A 23,094-nucleotide genomic window follows, 5' to 3' on the forward strand; every position below is an offset into this window, starting at 1 on the left:
AAGAGAATGCTACTAATTACAATGACACTATATAACTAGAAAGTGTATTGATAACAAAAGCACAAGCATTTATAAGTCATAAGCTTAACATTTGAAGTATTTCAAGAGATATGAAGAAAACCACTTGTCTTCGGATGATAACAATCCGATTAGAAAGTCGTTGAGGATAATTAAGGTTTGAGCAGCGATATATGAAGTGTGCAATGGATTTACAAAACGCGCATAAACTGACGTGAAATTTCGTCATCAACTCTAGATTTCCAAACAACTTGAAATGATGTCACCGGCCGCGAATGTTTATTGAATGGAATAATATGTATGGTAAGCCTCAAATATGTGTACATAATTTGTACAATCGTGTAATTTGGTTGTGCAACTACTTTTATCGAGAATTTCGTCGTCAATGTGAAATTTTCATGGAATCTAAATATACGTACATAATCATGTTGGTATACGGAGTAGGGCAACGTTTCTTCACACGACATATCGGTGAACACTAATTTACTTTGTAGATAAGCGATCTATTTAATTTTCGACGCAACAGAGGCCGCGGCTCATTCTACGTCGACGAGATCTACCGCACTCATCGTTCAATCGCTCATTTTACGAGGCAAGGGTTAGTGATCGTAAAGTGGTGAGTTGAATCGAGCCGGATTTAATTTCGTGTTCATATAACGAATTCGACCTGTCCAAACGAACGCTTGTATACTTTTCTATCGCGTGATTTGTAAGAAAATATAATTTCTTTTCATTTTACGAAACGCGTGTTTCATTTTTGTGATCAACTTTGATTCGCAGACCATGGATAACGTTAAGAACAAGACAGTTTTGATCACTGGAGCCGCCGTTGGGATTGGATTTACATTCGCGCAAAAGTTGCTGAAAAATGGAGCGAAGGTAGGTTCTTAAATAAATTATCCATAGGCATTTATCGCGTAACACATAAATCTCCATAGTACGTTCTAATGTGATACAATTTTCAGGCTATCGCTATTCTCGACTTGAGTAGCTCGTCAGGTGCGCAATCCGCTTCGAATTTGGAAAACGAATTCGGAAAAGGCAAAGCAGTATTCTTCCCGTGTGACGTGGCCAACGCTGAACAATTCGCAGGTACCTAGTTGTCCTAAAAAAAGAAGGAAAACGAATCAATTCTTAATACTTACAAAGTCATATAAAAACATTATTCAATTTACACACCAGGCCTGTATCACTCTTTACGTTCTGCTTATAGAGACTTTTAAGAAGGTTGTGAATACGTTCAATGGCGTCGACATTGTCATCAACAACGCCGGTATTTTCAGGGATCAAGCTTGGAAAGCGACTGTCGACGTAAATATCGTAAGTATGAATTATAATTAGAATTCCGCGCACAGGGAGCACGTAGACTAATGGTGTCATTGGTCTATGGCTCAGGCCTGTGATAGATGTTTCAAACGTATGTTTAAAATGTTTCTTATAAATGTCGAAAGATGTAATATTAATTTATTTAGCTTGAACTGCATGAAAAATATTAATTGAAAAATACGCTTTTTAAAAATATATTTTTAAAACTACATCGTGAGTTATCGTTTTAGCTAAAAATTGTGCAACACGGTTGAATTTCAGACTGGCGTGGTTCAAGGTTCGTTGCTCGCGATAGATCACATGGGTAAACACAAAGGAGGCAAAGGCGGTGTCGTAGTAAACGTTGCCTCGATTATTGGGCTCTCGCTCTTCCCAGGATGTCCGGTGTACTGTGCCAGTAAACACGCCGTGGTTACACTCAGTCGCTGTTTACAGGTATCAGTAAATCACCTTCGTCTCCTAGATTCCTAGTTATAAAGAACGTATGTTGAAACGTACGAGTCTCAGGGTATCATACTTTTTTTTTATAGAGATATATTACATCATTAATATTGTTTCAACACTTTCAAACAGAAATTTCATTCTGATTTGTTTATTCAGGAGAATTACCATAAGACTGGCGTGGACGTTCTGGTGATATGCCCCGGCTTCACGAGCACACCGTTGCTTTCTACTTATCAGGATAAAATGCTCGACTTCGTTGAGGCCCCCGAACTCCTGAAATATGTCACCGAGTATCCAGTACAAACGTGAGCACATTTGAATAAACAACTAAGTGTGTAAAAACTGATAAATAATTCCTTCTAACCACCCTTTCTCTTTATCAGGCCTGATAACGTGGGCGAGGCTTTGGTGAAACTCATCCAGAAAGGCAAGAACGGAGATATTTGGGTCAGCGAAGGTGGAAATCCACCCTACGCTGTCGAGTTCGCACCTGTCAAGAAAGTGGAGCTCAACGTTTGATGAGAAGTTCTCGTTTTCCTTAGGGTCTAGATAATTCAACTGTGTGATGATGGAAGGAACAAAGATATTCTCCTAAAAACGACGCAAAATTTAGGGACTGATTTTCGTGTTTGGACTGATTTTGATTACAATTTAATTTATATTTTTAATCTACAGAGTTATGTAACGACAATATTCCTGACTAAATAAATGTAGAATATGGTCAATTGTTGATGACAATTTCCTTGCTTAATCCCTCGACAGATATTCATACGTATGTATACGTTTGCTTTTATATAAAAATTACCAATATTTGCAATCACGATACCCTCTAACATCAAAAAATATACAATATTATGATGGGACAAATTCGTCTCTCGAAGGGTAAAATTGCTTGCTTTATTACCTTTTTATTTATCAGGGAATTTCTAACACTACCATTTCATGTGATCCCGTTTCGAACACAGACGTTCTTTCACTGTGATCACTTTCTGGTACTTTACAATCACTCTACAGTACTCGCGACGATTAGCGATGCTCTGCGACACCTTCGTGATACTTTTCAATCGCTCAGGTCTCACCCAATTCGTAATCCTTCATCCCTAGTCGTGTGACGGTAACAGGACGATCAGTAATCGTAATTACGGACTCCATTTTGCTCGGTATTCTGGAGGCTGCAGATAAAGGGGCGAAATGTGTTGCAACGTCAATGAACCAATAGAAAGAGACTCGAATCGCCGTGAATTCAAAACGTCATGGCGCTGGAGGTCGAAGATCGTGATACGAGACCGAGAGGTTTCTTCCACAACAACTCGGTAAAGAGCATCAAGAACCGAACGACTACCAGTGACAACCGAGGCGTTGCTGGCTTTCCTAGGCTTCTTAAATTCAGTTGCGAAATAGACTTAAGAATCATAGTTACAAGTAGTTATTACATAGTAACAAGAGGTTGTTGAAGTGTTTCGAGAATCATCGAGAAAATAAGAAGAAAGGGAGAAGACAGTGGCACCAGAATCATGCAAATCAAGGATAAGAGAGCGATCGTCACTGGAGCTGCGAGTGATCTCGGTCTGTCCATCAGCAGGGAGCTGCTGCGAAATGGCGCCTCCGTAAGTCGTCGCGTCAACCTCTATTTTATTTTACTTTTACTACCGATTCTACCATTTTCTTATGTGCGCCAATGGGAATTTTAGTTTTAAATAATTACAATTTTATTTTATTTTCCCTTCGAGAAATGAAATTCGACAGAAGTCATCCTAGGATCAAAATGATGTACACGTTAACGAACATCGAAGAGAAGGAGTCGTAGTAGAACGCTGGAGTGTTTTATCTGGCCGAGATAAAATTCATATAGATGCATTGGAAACGCAGAGGAGCGTCTGCTAGATGCAGTGGCTTCTGAAAAAATGTATCGATATCGCTACAAAAGCACCGCAGCCAATCACCGTTTACAGCCAATGGCATTTTACGGACTAAAAGTCGAACGTCTACACATTTGCGATAGCGTGGACAAATTTCTCTGTAGCTAATGTACGCGATGTTTACACATTTCTCATGAACATGATCTGCATGTATAAACAAGGAAATGAAGACAATTCTGAAGGACTTTAAATTGATAGTTTACCTACGAACGAATCTTTTTAATCTCTTGCTTGGGACTGTCAGTTGCCAATTATGATTATTATAGCAAATACTGGTGTTTCAGATGATCGCAATGATCGATATTCGAGAATCCGCTGGGAAGCACGCGATGGACACTCTGAACACGGAATTTGGTCGCAATCGAACGGTTTTCTTCCAGTGCGATGTCGCGAACAATTCTGAATTCGACGGTAATTATAAATAACGCCAGTTGTCATAATTTTGCTTGAAAGTGATTCTCGAAAGGATTTTAATCAGAATCTTCCTTAATCCGCGCAAACTTAGCACGATAAATCTTGTAAAAGGATAGTTATTAACAATTGTACTAAATTGACATATTCCCTATGGCAGATACATTCAAGAAAGCTGTGAGCACACTGGGTGGTCTGGAGATTCTAGTGAACAATGCTGGCGTGATTAATGAAAGCGACTTCTCGAAGGCAATCGACGTGAATGTGGTAAGCGAGAACGTTTCGAAGATAGCATATATAAATACGCTTAAGACTTCACTGGAAATGAAATTAAAAAATTTACAGACGTCGCGAACACGCAAGAGTTGAAGAGATTGAAAATCTAACTAACTAAACTAACTGATCGCGAACCGCCACCTGCTGATAGGTCGTTCTTTTTCTCAGAATACCCTGTCATGATTTTGCTGTAATATTACACCGCGCGGACAGCGATAGATGCTTTTTCTAAGAATGTTCAAAATCGTTACTAACCAATAAGTAACTAGTTTGTGATTTCAGTCACCGACCAATTACGTTTCTTTTGGGTAGCTTCGTGTGTAGACGACCTAACAGTTTCCGAAATATTGGACCACATGAGTTTTGATCTGACATAACGTGACATGAATTTCGGCTGTTCGAAAATAAAAAGATTTTCAATCTTAATACCCTGGGTTTATCATTCCAATTTGTTAATCGAGAACGATTCGCGTAGACCGCCGTGATACGCGGAACGCTTCTAGGAATACAACAGATGCAAAAGTACGCTGGAGGCAAGGGTGGCGTTATCGTCAACATTTCGTCTGTGGCTGGTCTGTGCTCGTTATCGCAGCTCCCAGTGTATACGACAACAAAACACGCCGTGGTTAGCTTCAGTCGTTCGTTCGCTGTAAGTCCTAATTTTTTGTACTTAATTAAGAGTTATGAGTTGTGATTATTCTCGATACAGAGTTAACTTTAGGGGATTGGTTCGTCCTGTAGAAAGCTATCGAAAAATCCTTTTCCATTTTCCAATCCGAAGCTTCGTTACCAAGGTATAAACAAAGTTTTCGAATGGGACTGCCTGCAGGCGCCATTATTACCCTGATCAGCTGATCGCTCCACTGCGCATGCCTGCACTCGCGCGCGAAAACGTTGGTTCATACTTTCGCACGCGCGAAAAATTTTGACTGCTTGTATTTTGACAACGAAACTTCGAACGCTTTCTCTGTATATATATGAAGTCAAGAGGCGAAACCAACTTGGAAGATAGACAGATAAAGTAAACATAGAGTAAAGGGTACTAATTATTTGGTTTTAATTACCGTTTCGTTTCCTGCTTTCAGCAACCCTATCACTATCAGAGGACAGGAGTGAGGATAATAGTTTTGTGCCCAGATTTCGCTCCGATTTCGAGCGATCTACCCGAAGGGGAACCTTTGAAGAAGTATCAGCCCCAGAAGTGGGTCATTTCTTCGATTTTCTCATAGAGACTTCTAAGAAACGTTTTAATTATTTCCATTATTTAAACTGTGAGACGTCATACACTGGATATTATTATTCTTATACTATTTTAATTTGTTTAGAATACAAAGCATCGCTCATGGGCTGGTTTACGTGATCAGATGCGCACAAAATGGGAGCGTTTGGATCAGCGAGGACGGGAAGCCCGTCTATGAGATTCAGCCGTGCGATAGTTTGCCCCAAAAACCCGACGCTTTGGCAATCGACGAAAATTAAAATATAATTAAAGAAATTTAAAGTACAGGAATCTGTAAATACAATTTTAGTATTATTATTGTTGTTATTATTGTTACTAGGATTATAATACGAAATGCATTCTCTCGAGGTTAATAAAAATCATATTTGTAACTCGTGAATCATTATTGAACTGCAATTATGATATTACCTAAACTTATATGTATATATACACCCATGCTTGTATCAGAATGTATATACATTCCTTTTAATAAGATTAATTTATGAACATTGAGGACATGTTATCGTCTCTGTGGTGTGATTTTACTTAATATAAAAAATAAAATAATATACATGGAATAAACATGATATAACATAAAATATAAATATTTATCTACGCCGAGGCTGCTATTCCCAAAATATCGCCCTTCTCATATAATATTTTCGTGAGGTTGAAAAATTGAAAAATTTGTCAATTATATAAGAAGAATGCTTTTCAATTAGAAACTGAAACAACATTGTATCTGTAACCATCAACTGGTAAGGTAGAATCAAAGCTGAAACAGGCAAAATTTTTATAACAAAATTGTTTAATTGTAGAAACGTCACGAATAGATTGTTATATGCTGATTCTATTCTGAACGAAATTATTTTGAATAAAATTGTTCCAGTCAGCCATAAAGCGTCCGAACTGTGTTATCATGACCTCCTATCGGAGATTTTGGATACCCCTCGAAGCAACGACCTTGTGGAGTTTCAATGCTCTCGTGGAACCCTAGGGCCACCATATCAGAGACCACTGGAGACTCGATTAGGCAAAAAACAACTTGAATCGTTTGAACTTTGATTCGTATCGTTTATCAGGCGATTGAAATGGTAAAAACACGATGTTAAAGTTGAAATATTGTGAATTGCGCGTTTCTTTTTACCATCTCTTACACTGGTAGCACTCTCCGCTCTACTGGCGCCGCCATGGCGACATACGTTATGCCCGATGCAATCCACAGTTCAAGTACTCGTTTATAGTTAACTGAAACCGATTAATATAATTAAAATGATACACATTTTAAGTTACAATCAGAAAAATGTATTTAAATAACAATCATACTAAATTGTAAATTATAAGTATTACAAGTGTTTGTTAACGATACCGACAAAAATCATGGACGTGTGATAGATTGAATGGTATCCAGCACGTTTGCATTCTTGCACGCGACAGTAGAAAATCACATAGTCGGCGAATCGACGTGTCACATATGCACAAAAACTTCATCATCGAATCGAGTGAACACGATAACCTATCAACATATTATTCAGCATTTCACGGTGAGGTTGGCGATAATTATGAATGATAGTCTGAAAAAAAGCCTCAGCGATTTCTTATGGTCTTACTCGAAGACTGATCATTTTCTCCAATCAAATACGCGCAATTGATGTTTCCAGGTTGATACGAGAACTCTACAGAATTAAATAGTAATTATTAATTTTACACTACTGAAAAAAATTGTATTACTGAAGAAAGCTTCAAACTACAGCGAATCGTATCTAACAATGTTACACGGATAGACAACGTATCTCTGCCCATAAAGTGTTTTTACAAAGTGAAAAATAAGATTTGACGAACGCATCGATACGAGTGCGCTGTACTTTGAACAATAGTTGCAATTATCTCGCTTCTGTTGCTCGTTAAAATTGGAGAAACTTTCATACATGTTCTTTTTAGAAATAATACGTTATGTCGTAAATATTGCAATATACATCTTTGTTTTGTATTGAAGACCGAAGATAGATTCAGACATTTCTATATTTGAAATTAATTTTAATAGAATATAATCAAATAAAATTATACAAAATTACACGAAGATGTGTCAGATTATATTGCTCTATCAAAGCGTACTGCTTAGAAATTCTAAATAATAGTATGAATACTATTACGTTCAATTATGAAATACCCTCTCTACGAGTGATGCATATATTCTCCACATTACCATACACTGTGAATGCATAAAATCCGTAGTTTAGCGATCACAAATCGATCGTGAAATTTCGCTAGGGATGATTTCGCAACGTTTGAAATGTTGCGCGCGCAAGTAATCGGCGCGGTTATCTCTAAGCAACAACAATGTGGTGCCAGAGGAAAAACAAAAAACCGCGCACGCGTTGTTTCCAGATCGTCGGCAATCGTTGAGGACTGAGGAGTAAAGTTCACCGTAAACTGCTTTTCACTGGATACCTCTATCGCGTTTAAGAAGCGCGATTCCTCGATGATGTATGATCCTCGCGACTAGCCCGACGTTAAATGCACTTTTCTTCCGATAAGTGCTCGCGAAGCACGAGCTGCGCGTACGTCGACTCTTTATCGTCCATGCGTGCCACACGACTCTCTGTAAATTATGTTTTTCAAAGACTATTTACTCGCCCCCATCTCCGTCTGGGGCTTTGTAACAGAAAGAAGGCTATAAATGGAGGCGATAAGGCGCTGCGAGAGAAAGGCTGTCGAGTCGACGTCCCAGAATAAAATATTTCTCGCAGAAACGCGAACATCGTTAAAGGAACCAGGGGCGGTTCGAGATTTTATATACTCTTCAAAGTTCTAATCTTCTAGTTTGAAATCCATCTTGAGAGCAACAAGGATTCTAAAAAAAAATCTGAAAAAAAGAAACCAAAGCAAGACATTACAAATTTTATTGTTCCCACGCTTGAACTGTTTAGAAAAAATTAAAAACGACGAAGTTCCATGAAGCCTGCAATATTTATATATCTGTGCACCACATTTCATATGATATTTCCCGTCTGCGCGTATTCTATGTATAACTCAACAGGTACGAAAACAAAATGGGTATGCATTTATCTATTCTTCCGAAAAATGAACTCACAGTATTCTTTCTAAACGAGAGGAGAAAGATCCTCGCTACTGCTATGAACGGCAGTATCTATCCGCGTACAAGAAAAATGTTGAACGTAAGACGCGTGACATTCATCGAAGACGAGTCTCGGAAAGTGAGCAAAAGTCGTGATCCCCCGGTTACTTGCAACGCAGTAGCGCGTGGGAATTACAGATGTCACGATCTCAGACGATAAGACGATTGACTACATAGACGCATTTTTATCGCACGGTCGTTGCACCGTTAATGCGCTTCTAGAATTTACGTCACGTGACCTCGTTTACTCGTCGAACGTTGATATCGCGTAGTGTTACATGAAGTAACCTTTTCGGGGAATCTTGACTATTTCTGATTTCGAAGAACCATTAATGCAGTTGCCTCATAGCCGGAAAGCAGGCATTAATACTTGTTTTTCCATAGAAAAGAGAATCCATTTCCTGATGTACCAAACCTTCTGAATATTTTCTGTTACATTCTAACAGTTCCGATTCGTAAATACTTATTATATCTAGCTTTGCTTGTAGGGTGTAGATTAACATAACTTCAAATAATCTCAAAGAATCAGTAAGGATCAACGGTAGTCGTTGTCAAAAACTGTTTGATCACGTTTGTCGCGCGAACAAACGCCGCCACGAGACTACGCAGTGTTCAGTTTTGTAGTAAATCGGGTCCATCTGGCGTTAGACACGGTATCAGCCGCGACAGAATTAATTAGTTTCGACGGGAATGGTTAATTAACGGCGCTATCGACTGTTCGAGATCCGTCTATCCGTGGTAGACACTGATTGTGAAAGGAGGGATATTGGCTCGCACGTCAGCCATCCATGAGGCTCCCTCATCAGCTCCCTCGCGATAAGGATACGAGCCTCGTCTCTATCTTCTTCCTTGGATGCGACACTCCTCCTCGCGCATGAAATAGTATAAATACCATCGTCCAAGACCCGCCACGCTTCAGTACGCCGAGACACGTTGACCCACTCGTGACTATTCGCATCTGACCAATCTATCGTGCTTCCGACTCGTCGCAAGCTCCTCCGAAGAGAAACATGGGTACGTTCGATCGTACTCGACACAGTGCGAGGAAATTCAAAGAAGAATGAAACATGCATGTCAATTCTTACGGATTCGTTCGATAACTGCAAACACAAAACCTCAAGTCAGAACTTCTATACTGTGCAAAGAATCTCGTTTCGTATTGGATACCATCAGGATTCTTGAAATCTTGAACTAGTCAAGATTCAAAAGAACCACGATGCTATTGTACGAGAAATCAGATTCTAATTGTTTGAGGAATATTCCTTGTTAATATATGAGAGCAAAGATTTTGTGAAAACCTTGTAGGGATGTATTAGAACGTTTCCCTCTTTAGGACTTTAAATATCATTTTTAACTGGGAAAGGAAGAAATAGTTTTACTCTCATAAAAGAAAGGCAACTTTTCTTAAACAATTAATAATTGCACTCGTTGAAACAATAGGATCTATTTAATACACTTAACTTATTTATTACTTACTTTTTCATTCAAAAAGTACTTGACACCGACTTGAGCGGAAAATGGAGGTATCCGCGCCAGTTCCCTCTATGAGATACATAGAAACTAACTTCTAGTTATCTAATATCGACAAGAAATATCATTACATATAATTATTGAGTACAAAGTAACATATAAATACATGTTTCTACCATCAGATGTAAAAGAATTTACACGATACCTCGACTTCGGGATACAAAAGTAGAAGACAAGTAAAACAGACAAGACATGACTAGACCTGTAGAGCTATTAGATTCTCAGTCTCTTCTTTTGTTAAGTATTTCTTCTACTCGACGTTCTTGTTGATTTCGTGGTGTATAAATAAAAGGTCACAGGTCCTAAAACAAAAAAGAAAGAATTAGTTCTCAGTAGCCTGAGAAGTAACGTCCCTGATGACAAGTTTTGAACATTAGGCGACTTTTACAGAAAACGCCAACGGCAACAACAAACGCAGAGGTTCCTCCTCATCCGACAAGACGAAGGAAATCGAAGCAATAAAAGGAATCGTTTCTGGAAAGAACGTCCTGATCACTGGCGGTGCTGCTGGTTTGGGACACGCGTTTCTCAATCATTTTCTAATGCACGGCGCTAATGTAAGTGTTCTGAAAATATTTAATTTGTTATTTCGTTTATTCTTACCACATCCTCATTCATTGGATTCCAGAAGATAACTATATTGGACATCGACGCGGAGGCTGGGAAGAGGATCGAGCTGAGGCAAGAGAAGTCCTGCGGGGAGAAGAAGGTGCATTTCATTCACGCTGACGTGTCCAATTACGAACAAATGACTGGTAAGTCGTTGACTATAATTATACAGAGGGAGCACGATGAAACATAATCACGAACCGCTGATAACGACTTTTATACCGGCTCATCCAATTACTAAAGCGCTAGCAGACTCCCACTCGCGTAATTGATAGCGATGCATGCGTTGCCCAAACCTTGATCAAAACATAAATATTTTGATTATCTAAAAAAAAACCAAGATCAAAAGTATTCTCTCAAAGACAGATTGCAATCCAAGTTATATCTGAGAGTCGTTGACAAACATTAACGATAGAATACATATTGGAAACTGTACAATAGTTGCAAACGAGTTTAAAAATAATTGAATTTTTTAATTGCAGGAGCTTTCGAAGAAGCTATGAGACTGATGACCGACATCGATATCGTTGTGAACAATGCTGGTATCCTCGACGAACGAAGATGGGAACGAGAAATCGCTGTGAATATTGTAAGTGATAATATTTTCTTTCTTATCGTGTTCACGTTCACTCTTTTATCCGATAGCGTTACATTTGCGATTAATATGTTAGGGAGGGATGATTTGCACAGCGTTGCTAGCCGTGAAATACATGAGTAAAGACAATCTTGGACACGGTGGGACATTGGTGAATGTGAGCCAACAAATAGACATCAGACACACCGCCCAACTTCCGGTCTACACAGCGACCAAACACGCCATCATTGGTCTCTCGCAATCTCTCGCGGTAAGACAATGATTAAACAATTACTAATAATACAATATTTAATACAGTTATTGTATAACTTTGTTACTAGTAATTTCTGTCGAAACGTTCGCGAATTAAACAAATTGTCACGTTCACAGTTCATGACCCATATATAGGTCACAGCGCCGTGTTATTGGATACGGCGCTGAGAAAGTGGACAGTGAACGTGTCCACCACTTCATGCTATATCTAAAAAGTATGTATTCTAATCGGGGAGAAGTCCTCCTCCACTCCATTGTGCAATGATTGTACAGTAACGGTATCAAGGAACCTAACCCAACAATATTTATTTAACCCTCGGTTCACGGATACGAAATAGCTTAGAACATTAAACTTAAATAATTTATACATATACCAAAGCCTTAAAAGATTGAAACGTTGTCTAGTTAAATAATAAAAATTATTTAGTGTGCGACACCAGTTTAATCTGCGATTTAAGATTATTATAAATTTGTATCAGGATTCTTATCAATACGAGAAGACCGGTATCCGTGTGATAGCGCTATGCCCAGGCTTGACAGAGACAGCGCTCACGGTGGACAGTCCAAACAAATTACTCTCCAGGGTTATGAAGGCGGACTTTGTAAAAAATCTCGAACAATTCTCGATACAAACGTGAGTACCCCTACTTTCATAGTCTTGATTGATCTTGAGAGTCTTCTTGAGCCTTCCATAACAATTTCTTGACAAGGAAAGGGTTTCCCAAAGTAATTGGCTCCAAGCTCCGACGAGTCTATATATGCCAACAGAAAAGAACGTTTTTTTTTTATTGTATTTCTTTGTTATTGTTTGACGCAGACCATACGTGGTGGCTCAAGGCCTGATGTCGGTGTTAAGGCTAGGAGAATCGGGTAGCATATGGGTCGTCGAGAACGGTCGGAGTCCGTATGAAGTTTACGTACCGAATCCTCGCACTTTGCGCCGCACTTACAAGAACAACTTCACGTTCGTGGAGACCAAAGCGGTGACCAGAGGTCGTCCGATAAGAGAGGTCTGCGACAACACGCGAACAGGTCTGATGAGTTGCGCTTGACAAAGCGAAGACGGGACATCTAGGTTACAAATCGTGATCTTCCATGTTCTATAAGAACCCTCAGCGTCGAGGTCGTTGCATATTGAACGTCCCTCACAGGTTGCGGGAAATTGGCAATCTTTGGAAAGTTGTCAAAGAATGGCTGAAGGGGATCATCTTGAAGGATGGGCAAAATTCTCGTCTATTTTTTTAAATAAAATTTTGCCCATCTCTAATCGACTTGAACTATACAGGCTGAGGATAGAGACTCAACCTGTACTGCTTGATTTTCTCAAAGATTGATATAGTATAAAGCAGTTTAAAGCACATTTACATTTTGCTGCTGCAAGATTACTACTCCGAGCAAATGTTTGTAATACGCAAAATCAAACTTATCGTAATAAATTGGGGAGCGTGTTTGACATGTCTGGTGTAAAGTATTTGAACGCGTGCATAGATATCACGCTTTGTACATAAATCATACGCAATTGCATTTAATATGAATACAACACATGATGTTCTAAGATTAAGTTGTGAATAATAATATGTTTTTATATATGATCATGTTTCTTTTATTTTAAACTTAGTACTGTCAATTTACAATTGCTTATGCCGAACAATTCTCCATACGAAAAAACCAATGATAATTGACAAATACTTTCGGACAAATCTCTCTGAGTAATTGGTGGGCTTAAAAAGTACAATAATCATTACTTTTATTATTTCAGTATTATTTTATCAGCATTGGGAATTCACAATATCCGCTGTACAAAACAAAAATTCATCATCGGAAAATAACATACACCCGTGCATTCTTTACACGCGTAATGCATAAAACTTAAAAGTTACATTTTTTTCTTACCCCCATATTCCATTCTACTTTTACTTAACCTTTAATCATATATGCATTCTTTTTAACTTTACTTTGCAACTTTACTGACAACTTATGGAGGTTTATTTCGACTCACGTGTTAACTAAATCTCATGTTATGTTTGTATATATCTGTATACGCTTGGGACTCCATACGAGCCATAAGAAAATAACAGTCGCAAATAATATACCTATTCTGCCTTTCTTTTTTGCGTCTTATATTTTTAAGGACATTATCATCCATTTAGAGTCTCACTCTCGCGACGCTATTCGTGATTCGCGTACAGCATTCCTCGTACATTAAACGATTTCTTCGAAACTCGAAGCTATTAAACGCAGTCGAACTACAGGAAGGCATTCGCACTCTCATTTTCACTTAAATCTAGCATACCACGTTCAATATTTCAGAAACTAATAGTCAATTAATCGATGTACGATTCAGCTTCTCTCGCCTATCTCGATGAACCATACAAAATCAATTTCTTCCTTTTCCCTTATTTTTGTATTTTTTCTTTTACTTTTTTCATAAGGAACGATTGAACATTCCTGTTCGAAAATCAAAACTCCCTAGTAAATATATGGGTAAAATAATTACTTCACCATAATCAGCATGTATCGGTCAACATCTTAAATAAATAACGTTTTGACTGTTCGAAATAATCATAATATATTGTCCTATTCTATTTGCGACGGTTCGCACGTTTCACTTATTTCCATCGTAATGATTTTTGTTCCATTTACTCGCAAAAAAGCTACAATCAAGATCGGTGTTATCACGTGCTTCATTTCAACTGAATCACAATTCACGCAACATAAACAATTAATTGGTCATTTTTATTACCATATCCTTTCAAAATTTTTTATAGACACTGTGGTCACGTGTTGCATTACAAAAATTTCCCTTGAGATTCTTATTGTTCTCTTCTTAATGGTAGTTGCATGTCTGTCGAGTTATTAGCGTTCGTACGAGTATAATCGAAGAGTTTTACTTCACGTATGTTTTGCAAACATTCTACCGTCCGGCGTGTATTGTACTTGTTACATTCATAAGCATTCGACGATTTTTCTTAACTCGTAGGAAACGACGGCTCTGGATATCGAGTTTTTGAAAATTAACTACTTACAACAATAAGATTCATATTTGTTTTGTCGAGAAACTCTAAACGCAGGTCTTTGCAAAGCATCGATTAATTCCCTACGGTATTCCTGCGTGGCAATAGAAAAAAAATTTACAGATAAAGTTCTCTCAAAGAACTATTATCTTCATTTGTATTTTCCTTTAAATCATTGAATCCTTTTCAATCTCGAATTCGAATCAGTCCACAAGGGCAGAGCACGTATCGTAAAAATCTTAATCTAAAGTAAATACTTATATATAGAGAGTAGCGCGTTGCTCATTTAAAAAGATACAACGCGACTATTCTGCTGCGATTGGGTAGTGGGTTGTTCGTTGGTCATACGTTGGTTTTGACTGCCAGGATTATTCGGTTGTTGTTGGTTAACAGGTTTACGATTACCACCTCTGGAACCTCTGTAACCACCGCGGAAACCAGAACCACCGGTACCACCACCACCACCTCGATACATTCCCCCCATTCCACGATTATAATAACCGCGTCCGCGAAAGCCACCACGCCTCGTTGACGCTACACCAAATGTTTCAGAGTTCAATTTGCGCTCTGTCCTCCAGTCTGTACGTTGGAACCGTCTGTAAATTGTTACGAACATAACCTCTGGATGCCTAATCTCTCTACGTAAATGTAAATTTACTATTGTCAAGTTATCAACCTAACTAATGATTATTATACTTAATCGCGTTCATTGTCATCGATAACCAAGAATATTCTCTTGAATCTTGACAATCTTTTTCGAGTACACATTATTCTTTTATCGTTAAAAGATACGTTAGATTATACGCGATGTTATTTTGTAAATTATTATACTGAAAATGTCTCAAAATAATAGTTAGAAAGGAGATGATCACAAGTATATAAAAACATCCACTTACCCTTTACTCCTCTCAACAGCTTCGCAGCTAATATTATCAAAGAATGATTTCGACTTATCGTAATGGATTATCTCTGGTTCCTCCTCGGGCTCTCCTTCACCTGCACCTGTCTCATTACCACTGTCATCCTTCTTCTCGTTATCAGCACCAGTATCAATCTTTGTTTTTGCTAATTGAGATCTGCAACATGTAACGCGAAAAATTATCGTACCATTTAATTTTAAATATTCTTAAAATTGATATCCATCATAAAAGATAAAAACGTCTGTCGATGCGTAGCGTAAGCAAAACATATATCGTACGAATATGTATTACTATAAAGACGCATATAACGTTACTCTTGCATGGTTTCCACATTGGTCATTTCAAAATGTACTTGAAATGAATCCGGCACGACCATGCTAAATAATATATTTGTACAGGAAACGAAAGTGTATACCTCAATTCCTCAAATTCAGTATTAGCTTGCTCGAAATCATAGTCGTTATCAAACTTCAATGTATTCTTCGGTTTGGCACCAGTATTACCAATTTGATTTCTAAAACCACCGCGACCTCTTCCTCTGCCTCGCATATTTCCACGATTTATCCAACCCCCGCGATTCCCTCGACCACCTTGCGCGTGGTTACTTTGACCTTGCATTTGACCATCTTGTTTCATTTGGTCACGCTTCCCTTCGTTATACTGTGACACAATACCAGGCTTACCACCATGACTGAAACAAAAATGAGCAAAATTATAGTTTCAGTTGCAAGAAAGATTGTGCACTACTGCTTTAAAAACATCAGATTAACAATTATGATTTAATTACCTATCATGATCACGTCGAGCAGGTTGAATGTTTCTCATATTTGTCTTGTCGCCGAGCTTGCCACCTTGCTGTTGCTGCTGCTGTGTCTGCTGTTGATGGCCTACTTGAATACCCTGATCTATGGTTGGACTCTTTCGAGTCAATAAAGATGAAGTTGGCGTTGTCGATCGTGAACCACCGCTAATAAGGTCTAATACACCTGTGGCAATCAGGTAAAGAGTTGCACATCTCGTATTCGATGCATTCAATCATTTGAAGGGTGTTCAATATTATATCTTCAAATCTAGCTCTAAATGAAATACTATTAGAAGATACTACACTGAATATACATTCCATGAGAATCAATTTTAGAAGAAGATTTTTATAAGACATTTCAACTGTTCTTGCTATTATGTTACTTGCTACTGCATAATATTTTTGATACTATTTGAGCGAAATTCAAGTGCATATTTAAAAAATACTGTGAATAATTAATGTAATATAAATATAAATTCTGATTTCTATAACATCATTTAAAAAAAAAAAAAATTTCAAGCCACCAAGATGCATAAAATGTTAACTATCAACAAATCAATAATGTTAAAGCAAACAAAATATATGCTATAAATATTTTTAAATATTTATATATATAATAATTACAAATTTAAATGTGCATAAAGCATTCAAAATTTGTCCACATAAGCTTGTAATAAGAAGTCCAAGCACAAGCATAGGAAATTAAGATAAAGAAATAGTTCACAGCATAAGTAAGCGAATGAAAATCAGTGTTTTTCAAATCTAGTGAATTGACCCTTAGAAGTAGAAGGACTTAAAATTCAAAGGATGTACAACAAACTTTTTATCAATAAATTTAAGGAGCAAAACTTCTCTTTCCTTTTACAGGGTCGCTTCTTAAAAAGTTTGAAAAGCACACTGGCATAAGGAGTTAAGAAAAGAAAGGTAGGAATAAGCTTTTTATACTTTATCAGCATATTAGATAGAGTTTGCAGTTAATAAAAAGAAAGGACCAATTTTAGAAATGAAATAAACAAGCATTACCAAAAAGTAAGCAGCAAGCATGCCATTGGCAAAGGATAGTTCATAGCAAAAACAGTTTACCATCTTCCAGAGATTGGTCTTTTGGTAATGGGTTGACATTGGCCGTTGGTAGTGAGTTTGGGATAGAGATGGCATTGGGTTCGGCAGAGCCCAAGCTCAACTCACTTGGCTGTTTATTTATTGGTCCGCGAGGATCTCTAGCAGCAGTTGGCATTCCCATTACCGGTCCCATGGTACCCATTGTCATGCCGTAGGGGGTTCCATATTGTCCACCCATTGGGCCCATCATTGGATGAGCATAACTAGGTTGTGGCTGGTATGACTGCTGGCTCATAGATGGTTGTACCGTCATCTATAAATAACCACAATTATTTACCAATCGTAATTGTGGGTGACATCAATTATATTCTTTAGAATACACTACTAGAAAGATTTGCTATTGTAAATAATTACCTGCACAATGGCTGGATCATTTGGAATAGAGTTAACATTGTTAACCACTCGGATATCTTTAATATCCGAACCACGGAATAAAATATATTCGTACACTTGATTCTGTGGTGCCACTGGTAATTGTGTCTCTCTATCCTCAGTTCCAAACGAACGTACTATATTACAAGAAAAACAAAATAACATGGCATATATATCTTCGAAAGATATTTATTTATGTTTTAATATTAATTATTTATAAACATTGTTTGGAAAATACATGTCTCTATATTTTTTTTAAATATATATTCATCTAATATACAAAAAAGAACTACATTTTAAATTAAATGTTAAGTAGTACTAATAAATTCGATATATGATACCACAAAATTCAAATTTAACGATTCATTGTAACAGTTTTGTAATATGGCTGAAAAAAGAAAGGACATAGACATAAACAGGGCAAACACGAGACACAAACATTCCATACAATGGTAGATCTAAGTAATGACTTTGAGGCAACCTAACTCGATACAGTTATAATCATTAGAAATATTTGAAATTTAATAAAGTATACTTTTCATATTTCAAATTTAACCAATTTCATTTCTATCTTTGATTATGTACAAAAGAAAATACCAAATACAGTAATATTATACAATAGAGAATTTAGAAAATTCGGTACTTCGTTTATTTTACGAAATTTTCATGAAGTTCGTATTATTAATACCAGTACAGGTTTTATAACAGGAATAGATATAATTACTCAGTTAAATAATATTTATATGTCATACGTCTGATTTCCCTATTTTATTTCTTTGTGTTCAGGTGCGAATTCCTATCATTCTAAGAATACTAAATCAAATCCTACGAAAATTACCAATACGTTAAATGCGAGAATATGTTCTGAAAACGTACATTGTAATTAGGAATATTCTGCAAAACACCCGTTATTAGTGACGGGTCACCCCGGTTGTTTTGTATCGAAGCATCACCGGACAATCTGATACCGACCGTTTCGAAAAGCATTTTTGAACACGATTTATACAAAGAAATTGATGAACGTTTAGATATGATGAACAGCTAAAGCGTACCGATCAAGGGAAATACAGTATACGCGAATTAATAGGTACGAGTACTACAACGAAATAACCGGGAAACAGAGCAGCGGCAAAACTGTGTTTGGTATCCATCTTGATTCGAGACTCACCATTAGCTAAAGCAATCGTGCATTCTTGAGGATCAACAGTGAAGAGTCGGCCCTCGTAACGAATGTCCGCCTTCGATATTAAACTTATCTTCGAGCCCAATTCTGGCATTCCTCCGCTCATCTTGATTCGCTTTCTTCCGTACGATGATCGATGTGATATTACAGGATTCACGATTCCATCTGACGAAACCACCAGCTGACACCAATGGTCGACAGCGAACTGCCAAGTCTACCAACAGAAATTGCGCATGCGTCACGCCCCCTCTCGAATCCAGAAATGATCGTAACTTTCAAATAGCGCTTGGGCTACTCGAATAATTCAACATTGGTATAATTTATAACTATTGGAATACTGTAAATAAATTTCGAATTCTTTATACATAATCTAACACTGAATATTTTGTGGCTGCTCGAATACCACCAATAAACTATTAATATTTCACTATTCGAATAGTATTCTACTACATTCTACTATACATATATGTATAGTCAAGTAGTCAAATGTAACTAGTCGAGTTTATTGAATATTGAAATTAAATAAAAATGAAATTCGACTTATAGAGTGAAGTGTATTGTAATTAATAAATAAAAATGTGAGCATTCGATTAAATAATCATTGTGGATAAATCGCTAAACATTGACTTTATTCCTAATTTATTACTCGAATAAAATTTTGTTATCTGTAATTTAAAACGTAACAAAGTAGATGAATAAAACTTTTATAGTTGTTACAGTACATTAAGTATAATAATGTAGTCTAAGTTTTATATTGAAATAATATGAAATATAAAATATAGATCTGTTTTGTATAGTTACATGTATTACAAATACTATGTGTATGAATAAATAAAATACTGTAATCCTCGGATATGAGAAATATAATACGATCGATAATATTTACGCGATTAAAAAGATATTACATCCAGTGTAGGCACATGTAGATAAATTCGAACGTTTAAAAATTTGTCTATAATATTGGTATCCTTGGTTGGAGTCGAGTTAGAGACTTGAAAGTTGTGTAAGTACGTGTTCTTTCGGTGCCATCACTGGACACCTATGTACGTACGGTTATAACGTGTGTATATTATGAAAGAAAAATCGGTGTAATACGAAAGAATATTGTTTCATTAGTTTATAAAATTTGTTTACAGATGATACATTGACTAGTGGTCTGTGCACATTGTACCTTTGGCCAACATGGCGGCTTCATTGAGTCGGGTTTGTAAGTCTGGTCTTTTAAAGACAAATTATGGAACGTTATTTAATCAGGTACGTAATTATAAACTAATACTTATTTGAAACTGCATTAATTCGTTTGTTCCAAGAGTATCAGTCACTGTCGAGATATTCAAATTATAATATTGACGTTCTGAGCAGAGTACGAAGATTCTTAATGAACTGCAGAAGTTGTCGGCTGCTATGACATTTTTTCTGAAGATACTTTAGCTTTATACTGTCCGTCATTATTTTGTCTCCAACTAGATATATTTTCTAGCAGAATATTAAATTCAGAAAGATTTCGTAGACTTTTTATCCGATGTTATGTAATAGTGATCAGCACAGAAAATTGTGATGCTGCCATGGTTGAAATGCGTGAATACTACGCGATAGTTTTAGGAAACGAAATTTATAACTGAAAGTATTTTTTTATCTGTCTTTACTCGGACAGTAGCGCATCTTACGCTAATTAGCCATAATAATAGCCTTCAATAACTTATTTCTTTTAATATTGAAGACATATACTTGTCTAGCTTCTCCTGCAATGCTATCAATTTGGATAATCTTATTAATTAAATCTAAATCTAAATTAATCTGTTATGATCTTACTGATTTTCATCTAATATTGAAATACTAATTTCAGCCGGTACATAATTTTTCCACTGCAAACCAATGGTCTAGGGGTAGGAAAATGGTATGTGTATTTTTATAGTCATATCAAGATGTCCTTTCTATTCCTGATCCCAATGTGCAAATAATAAAATCTGATCCCTGTTCGATAGACATGTGTATATATTTGTAGTAAGTTTTAGTTGTTGTGTCAGTATAAAATAAGTTGAAAATAAATAACCTTTAAGAAATTGATATTATTTAATTAAATTACAGTTATTGACTTGCTTGGGAGTAACAGCAGGAGGTATCAGTGCATTAATTTATGCCTTGGATAGTTCTGTAAAAGCTTCTGGTCTAGTAGCTCATGCACCAACTTATAAATGGGACTTTTACGGAATATTATCTGCGCTTGATCATCAAAGGTAACTGAAAATAATACTACATAGCACAATAGGTACAAATATAAAGTATGAACAAATTTTATTTTTCATTATTTAGCATGCGACGAGGCTGGGAGGTATACAAAAATGTATGTTCAGCTTGTCACAGTTTACAATATATAGCTTACCGGCACCTTGTTGGTGTTACGCACACTGAAAACGAAGCCAAAGAACTTGCAGCAGAAGTTCAGGTAAATAGCTTCTGTAAATCAAGACATAACAATTATATTATCTTTTATTTTTTTCAATTTGAATTTTTATTTGAATAGATACAAGATGGTCCTGATGAAACAGGTGCAATGTTCATGCGCCCTGGTAAATTGTCTGACTATGTTCCATCTCCATATCCAAATGAAGAATCTGCTAGAGCAGCTAATAATGGTGCTTATCCACCAGATCTATCCTTTATTGTCAATGCAAGGCATAACGGAGAGGTACATATATCATCTTATGAAATTCGTTTTAAATTTTAGTTAATATAAATGATTAATATTTCATGTATATTCTAGAATTATATATTTTCATTGTTAACTGGTTACTGTGAACCACCAGCTGGTATTCAAATAAAGGAGGGTCAGTATTTCAACCCGTACTTCCCAGGAGGAGCTCTTGGTATGGCGCAGGTAAGAACAAATAAATCATATAAGACATCTACATACATGGTTACCTACCTTTCAAAAGTTGCATATAAAACAATTGTACGAATGTGTTAGGTCATCTTCGATGAAGTGTTGGAATTTGAAGATGGAACCCCTGCAACTGCTTCTCAAATAGCGAAAGATGTTACCACATTCCTTACGTGGACATCAAATAGCGAACACGACGACAGAAAGAGATTAACCATAAAGGTAAACCCATTTAACAAACAAAATATATTTTTGCAATTTTTCAAAATGCAGTTAATTAAAAAATATGCAATAATTATTATTTGTTATTTTCAGGGGGTTGCTGTATTTGGAACTCTGATTGGTATACTAGCGTATGCAAAGAGACAGAAGTGGACAATTATAAAGAGTACTAAACTACTTTACACACCAAGACGCAAACAGTAAATTACTTCTGAATACAGATTAATTCAGTGATTAGCTCAATTAAACCTGATTCGGCAATGTTAGCATCCTGTATTGGAGTGTAGTTTTATAACTTGTTTGGAAGTTGCGGCATCTATGAGAACGTAGTTGTACGCAAACTGACATTCATTCGCATTATCGTCAATCCAACGTCGATCAATTTACGCATTGTACATACAACTACAACCAATGATACCATCGTCTGGTTTAAATAAATTGTTAAACACATTTAATTATATATTAATTTATTTAGCGACTAGTCCTGAAATATCAATATTTGAAGGTGTAAAAAGTAACAATATAGTAGTCATTTCTAAAGAAATCCTTTTATTCTTTTCAAGCTTGACTTCATCGACATAGAGTAATAATTATTTAATAGTTTTAGTAGTATGAATTGGATTACACTATTACATTACTTATAGTGTAATACTGAAATGCGAAGCTGATGAAGAGGTATGTATAATATTTCAGGTAGTTGAGAATTTCGTAATATTACGTGATAAATGTGGAATTCTGTTAAAAAATCTCATACTTTGGTTTGGATTTACTTTAAAAATAAGGACAGACGTTGCTACAGCTTGGATAACAAAACTCCAAAAAATTATATTATGTTTGAAA

At 36.6% G+C, this 23,094-nt stretch overlaps 4 protein-coding genes and 1 long non-coding RNA gene across 9 annotated transcripts; 3 read left to right on the forward strand and 2 right to left on the reverse strand.

The window, feature by feature from the left end:
• The first annotated feature begins 498 nt into the window (after positions 1 to 498).
• LOC128895329 (15-hydroxyprostaglandin dehydrogenase [NAD(+)]-like) lies at positions 499 to 2,513 on the forward strand. 2 transcript variants are annotated; one of them, XM_054157839.1, is made up of 7 exons: positions 499 to 634; positions 799 to 897; positions 984 to 1,110; positions 1,232 to 1,338; positions 1,606 to 1,779; positions 1,945 to 2,093; positions 2,172 to 2,513. In XM_054157839.1, the coding sequence occupies exons 2-7, from the start codon at positions 802 to 804 to the stop codon at positions 2,305 to 2,307; spliced, it is 789 nt and encodes a 262-aa protein (XP_054013814.1). In that variant the 5' UTR covers positions 499 to 634; positions 799 to 801; the 3' UTR covers positions 2,308 to 2,513. The 2 variants fall into 2 exon arrangements, with proteins under 2 accessions (XP_054013814.1, XP_054013815.1); XM_054157840.1 differs by having other exon boundaries at positions 596 to 616.
• A 577-nt stretch (positions 2,514 to 3,090) lies between these two features.
• Positions 3,091 to 13,330, forward strand: LOC128895801 (uncharacterized). The gene is made up of 12 exons (XM_054158728.1): positions 3,091 to 3,395; positions 3,992 to 4,118; positions 4,279 to 4,385; positions 4,870 to 5,043; positions 5,480 to 5,595; positions 5,720 to 5,868; positions 10,673 to 10,839; positions 10,911 to 11,037; positions 11,374 to 11,480; positions 11,563 to 11,736; positions 12,218 to 12,372; positions 12,556 to 13,330. Exons 1-12 carry the CDS (start codon positions 3,303 to 3,305, stop codon positions 12,788 to 12,790), a joined length of 1,731 nt encoding a protein of 576 aa, XP_054014703.1. The 5' UTR covers positions 3,091 to 3,302; the 3' UTR covers positions 12,791 to 13,330.
• Positions 8,500 to 10,666, reverse strand: LOC128895334 (uncharacterized). Its single transcript, XR_008461742.1, has 2 exons — positions 10,229 to 10,666; positions 8,500 to 9,852 (listed from the first exon to the last, which is right to left on the reverse strand). It is a non-coding gene; the product is annotated as an uncharacterized LOC128895334 (long non-coding RNA).
• A 138-nt stretch (positions 13,331 to 13,468) lies between the features above and the next one.
• Positions 13,469 to 19,355, reverse strand: LOC128895321 (protein LSM14 homolog car-1). 2 transcript variants are annotated; one of them, XM_054157821.1, is made up of 7 exons: positions 19,137 to 19,355; positions 17,951 to 18,105; positions 17,558 to 17,849; positions 16,460 to 16,658; positions 16,088 to 16,363; positions 15,649 to 15,828; positions 13,469 to 15,348 (listed from the first exon to the last, which is right to left on the reverse strand). In XM_054157821.1, exons 1-7 carry the CDS (start codon positions 19,255 to 19,257, stop codon positions 15,039 to 15,041), a joined length of 1,533 nt encoding a protein of 510 aa, XP_054013796.1. In that variant the 5' UTR covers positions 19,258 to 19,355; the 3' UTR covers positions 13,469 to 15,038. The 2 variants fall into 2 exon arrangements, with proteins under 2 accessions (XP_054013796.1, XP_054013797.1); XM_054157822.1 differs by having other exon boundaries at positions 17,663 to 17,849; positions 19,137 to 19,353.
• A 722-nt stretch (positions 19,356 to 20,077) lies between these two features.
• LOC128895327 (cytochrome c1, heme protein, mitochondrial) lies at positions 20,078 to 22,705 on the forward strand. 3 transcript variants are annotated; one of them, XM_054157833.1, is made up of 9 exons: positions 20,078 to 20,194; positions 20,288 to 20,405; positions 20,998 to 21,048; positions 21,240 to 21,388; positions 21,465 to 21,597; positions 21,676 to 21,840; positions 21,916 to 22,029; positions 22,120 to 22,254; positions 22,348 to 22,705. In XM_054157833.1, the coding sequence occupies exons 2-9, from the start codon at positions 20,334 to 20,336 to the stop codon at positions 22,456 to 22,458; spliced, it is 930 nt and encodes a 309-aa protein (XP_054013808.1). In that variant the 5' UTR covers positions 20,078 to 20,194; positions 20,288 to 20,333; the 3' UTR covers positions 22,459 to 22,705. The 3 variants fall into 3 exon arrangements, with proteins under 3 accessions (XP_054013808.1, XP_054013810.1, XP_054013809.1); XM_054157835.1 differs by having other exon boundaries at positions 21,036 to 21,048; XM_054157834.1 differs by having other exon boundaries at positions 20,193 to 20,211.
• The last annotated feature ends 389 nt before the right edge of the window (positions 22,706 to 23,094 follow it).

This window comes from Hylaeus anthracinus, unplaced genomic scaffold (genome assembly GCF_026225885.1).
Source record: "Hylaeus anthracinus isolate JK02 unplaced genomic scaffold, UHH_iyHylAnth1.0_haploid 5, whole genome shotgun sequence".
NCBI classification, from domain to species: domain Eukaryota; kingdom Metazoa; phylum Arthropoda; class Insecta; order Hymenoptera; family Colletidae; genus Hylaeus; species Hylaeus anthracinus.

What these genes read in the sequence shown, in the direction of transcription:
- LOC128895329 (XM_054157839.1), top strand. Translation starts at nt 802, where the DNA reads ATGGATAACGTTAAGAACAAGACAGTTTTGATCACTGGAGCCGCCGTT. An exon ending in CAACGCTGAACAATTCGCAG is followed by an intron (nt 1,111 to 1,231) that starts GTACCTAGTTGT and finishes TTCTGCTTATAG; the next exon opens with AGACTTTTAAGAAGGTTGTG. An exon ending in ACCGAGTATCCAGTACAAAC is followed by an intron (nt 2,094 to 2,171) that starts GTGAGCACATTT and finishes TCTCTTTATCAG; the next exon opens with GCCTGATAACGTGGGCGAGG.
- LOC128895321 (XM_054157821.1), bottom strand. Translation starts at nt 19,257, where the DNA reads ATGAGCGGAGGAATGCCAGAATTGGGCTCGAAGATAAGTTTAATATCG. An exon ending in AGACCAATCTCTGGAAGATG is followed by an intron (nt 16,659 to 17,557) that starts GTAAACTGTTTT and finishes TGATTGCCACAG; the next exon opens with GTGTATTAGACCTTATTAGC. An exon ending in GCTGTTGAGAGGAGTAAAGG is followed by an intron (nt 15,349 to 15,648) that starts GTAAGTGGATGT and finishes AACAATTTACAG; the next exon opens with ACGGTTCCAACGTACAGACT.
- LOC128895327 (XM_054157833.1), top strand. Translation starts at nt 20,334, where the DNA reads ATGGCGGCTTCATTGAGTCGGGTTTGTAAGTCTGGTCTTTTAAAGACA. An exon ending in ATGGAACGTTATTTAATCAG is followed by an intron (nt 20,406 to 20,997) that starts GTACGTAATTAT and finishes TACTAATTTCAG; the next exon opens with CCGGTACATAATTTTTCCAC. An exon ending in TCTGCGCTTGATCATCAAAG is followed by an intron (nt 21,389 to 21,464) that starts GTAACTGAAAAT and finishes TTCATTATTTAG; the next exon opens with CATGCGACGAGGCTGGGAGG.
- LOC128895801 (XM_054158728.1), top strand. Translation starts at nt 3,303, where the DNA reads ATGCAAATCAAGGATAAGAGAGCGATCGTCACTGGAGCTGCGAGTGAT. An exon ending in GAACAATTCTGAATTCGACG is followed by an intron (nt 4,119 to 4,278) that starts GTAATTATAAAT and finishes TCCCTATGGCAG; the next exon opens with ATACATTCAAGAAAGCTGTG. An exon ending in GTCTCTCGCAATCTCTCGCG is followed by an intron (nt 11,737 to 12,217) that starts GTAAGACAATGA and finishes AATTTGTATCAG; the next exon opens with GATTCTTATCAATACGAGAA.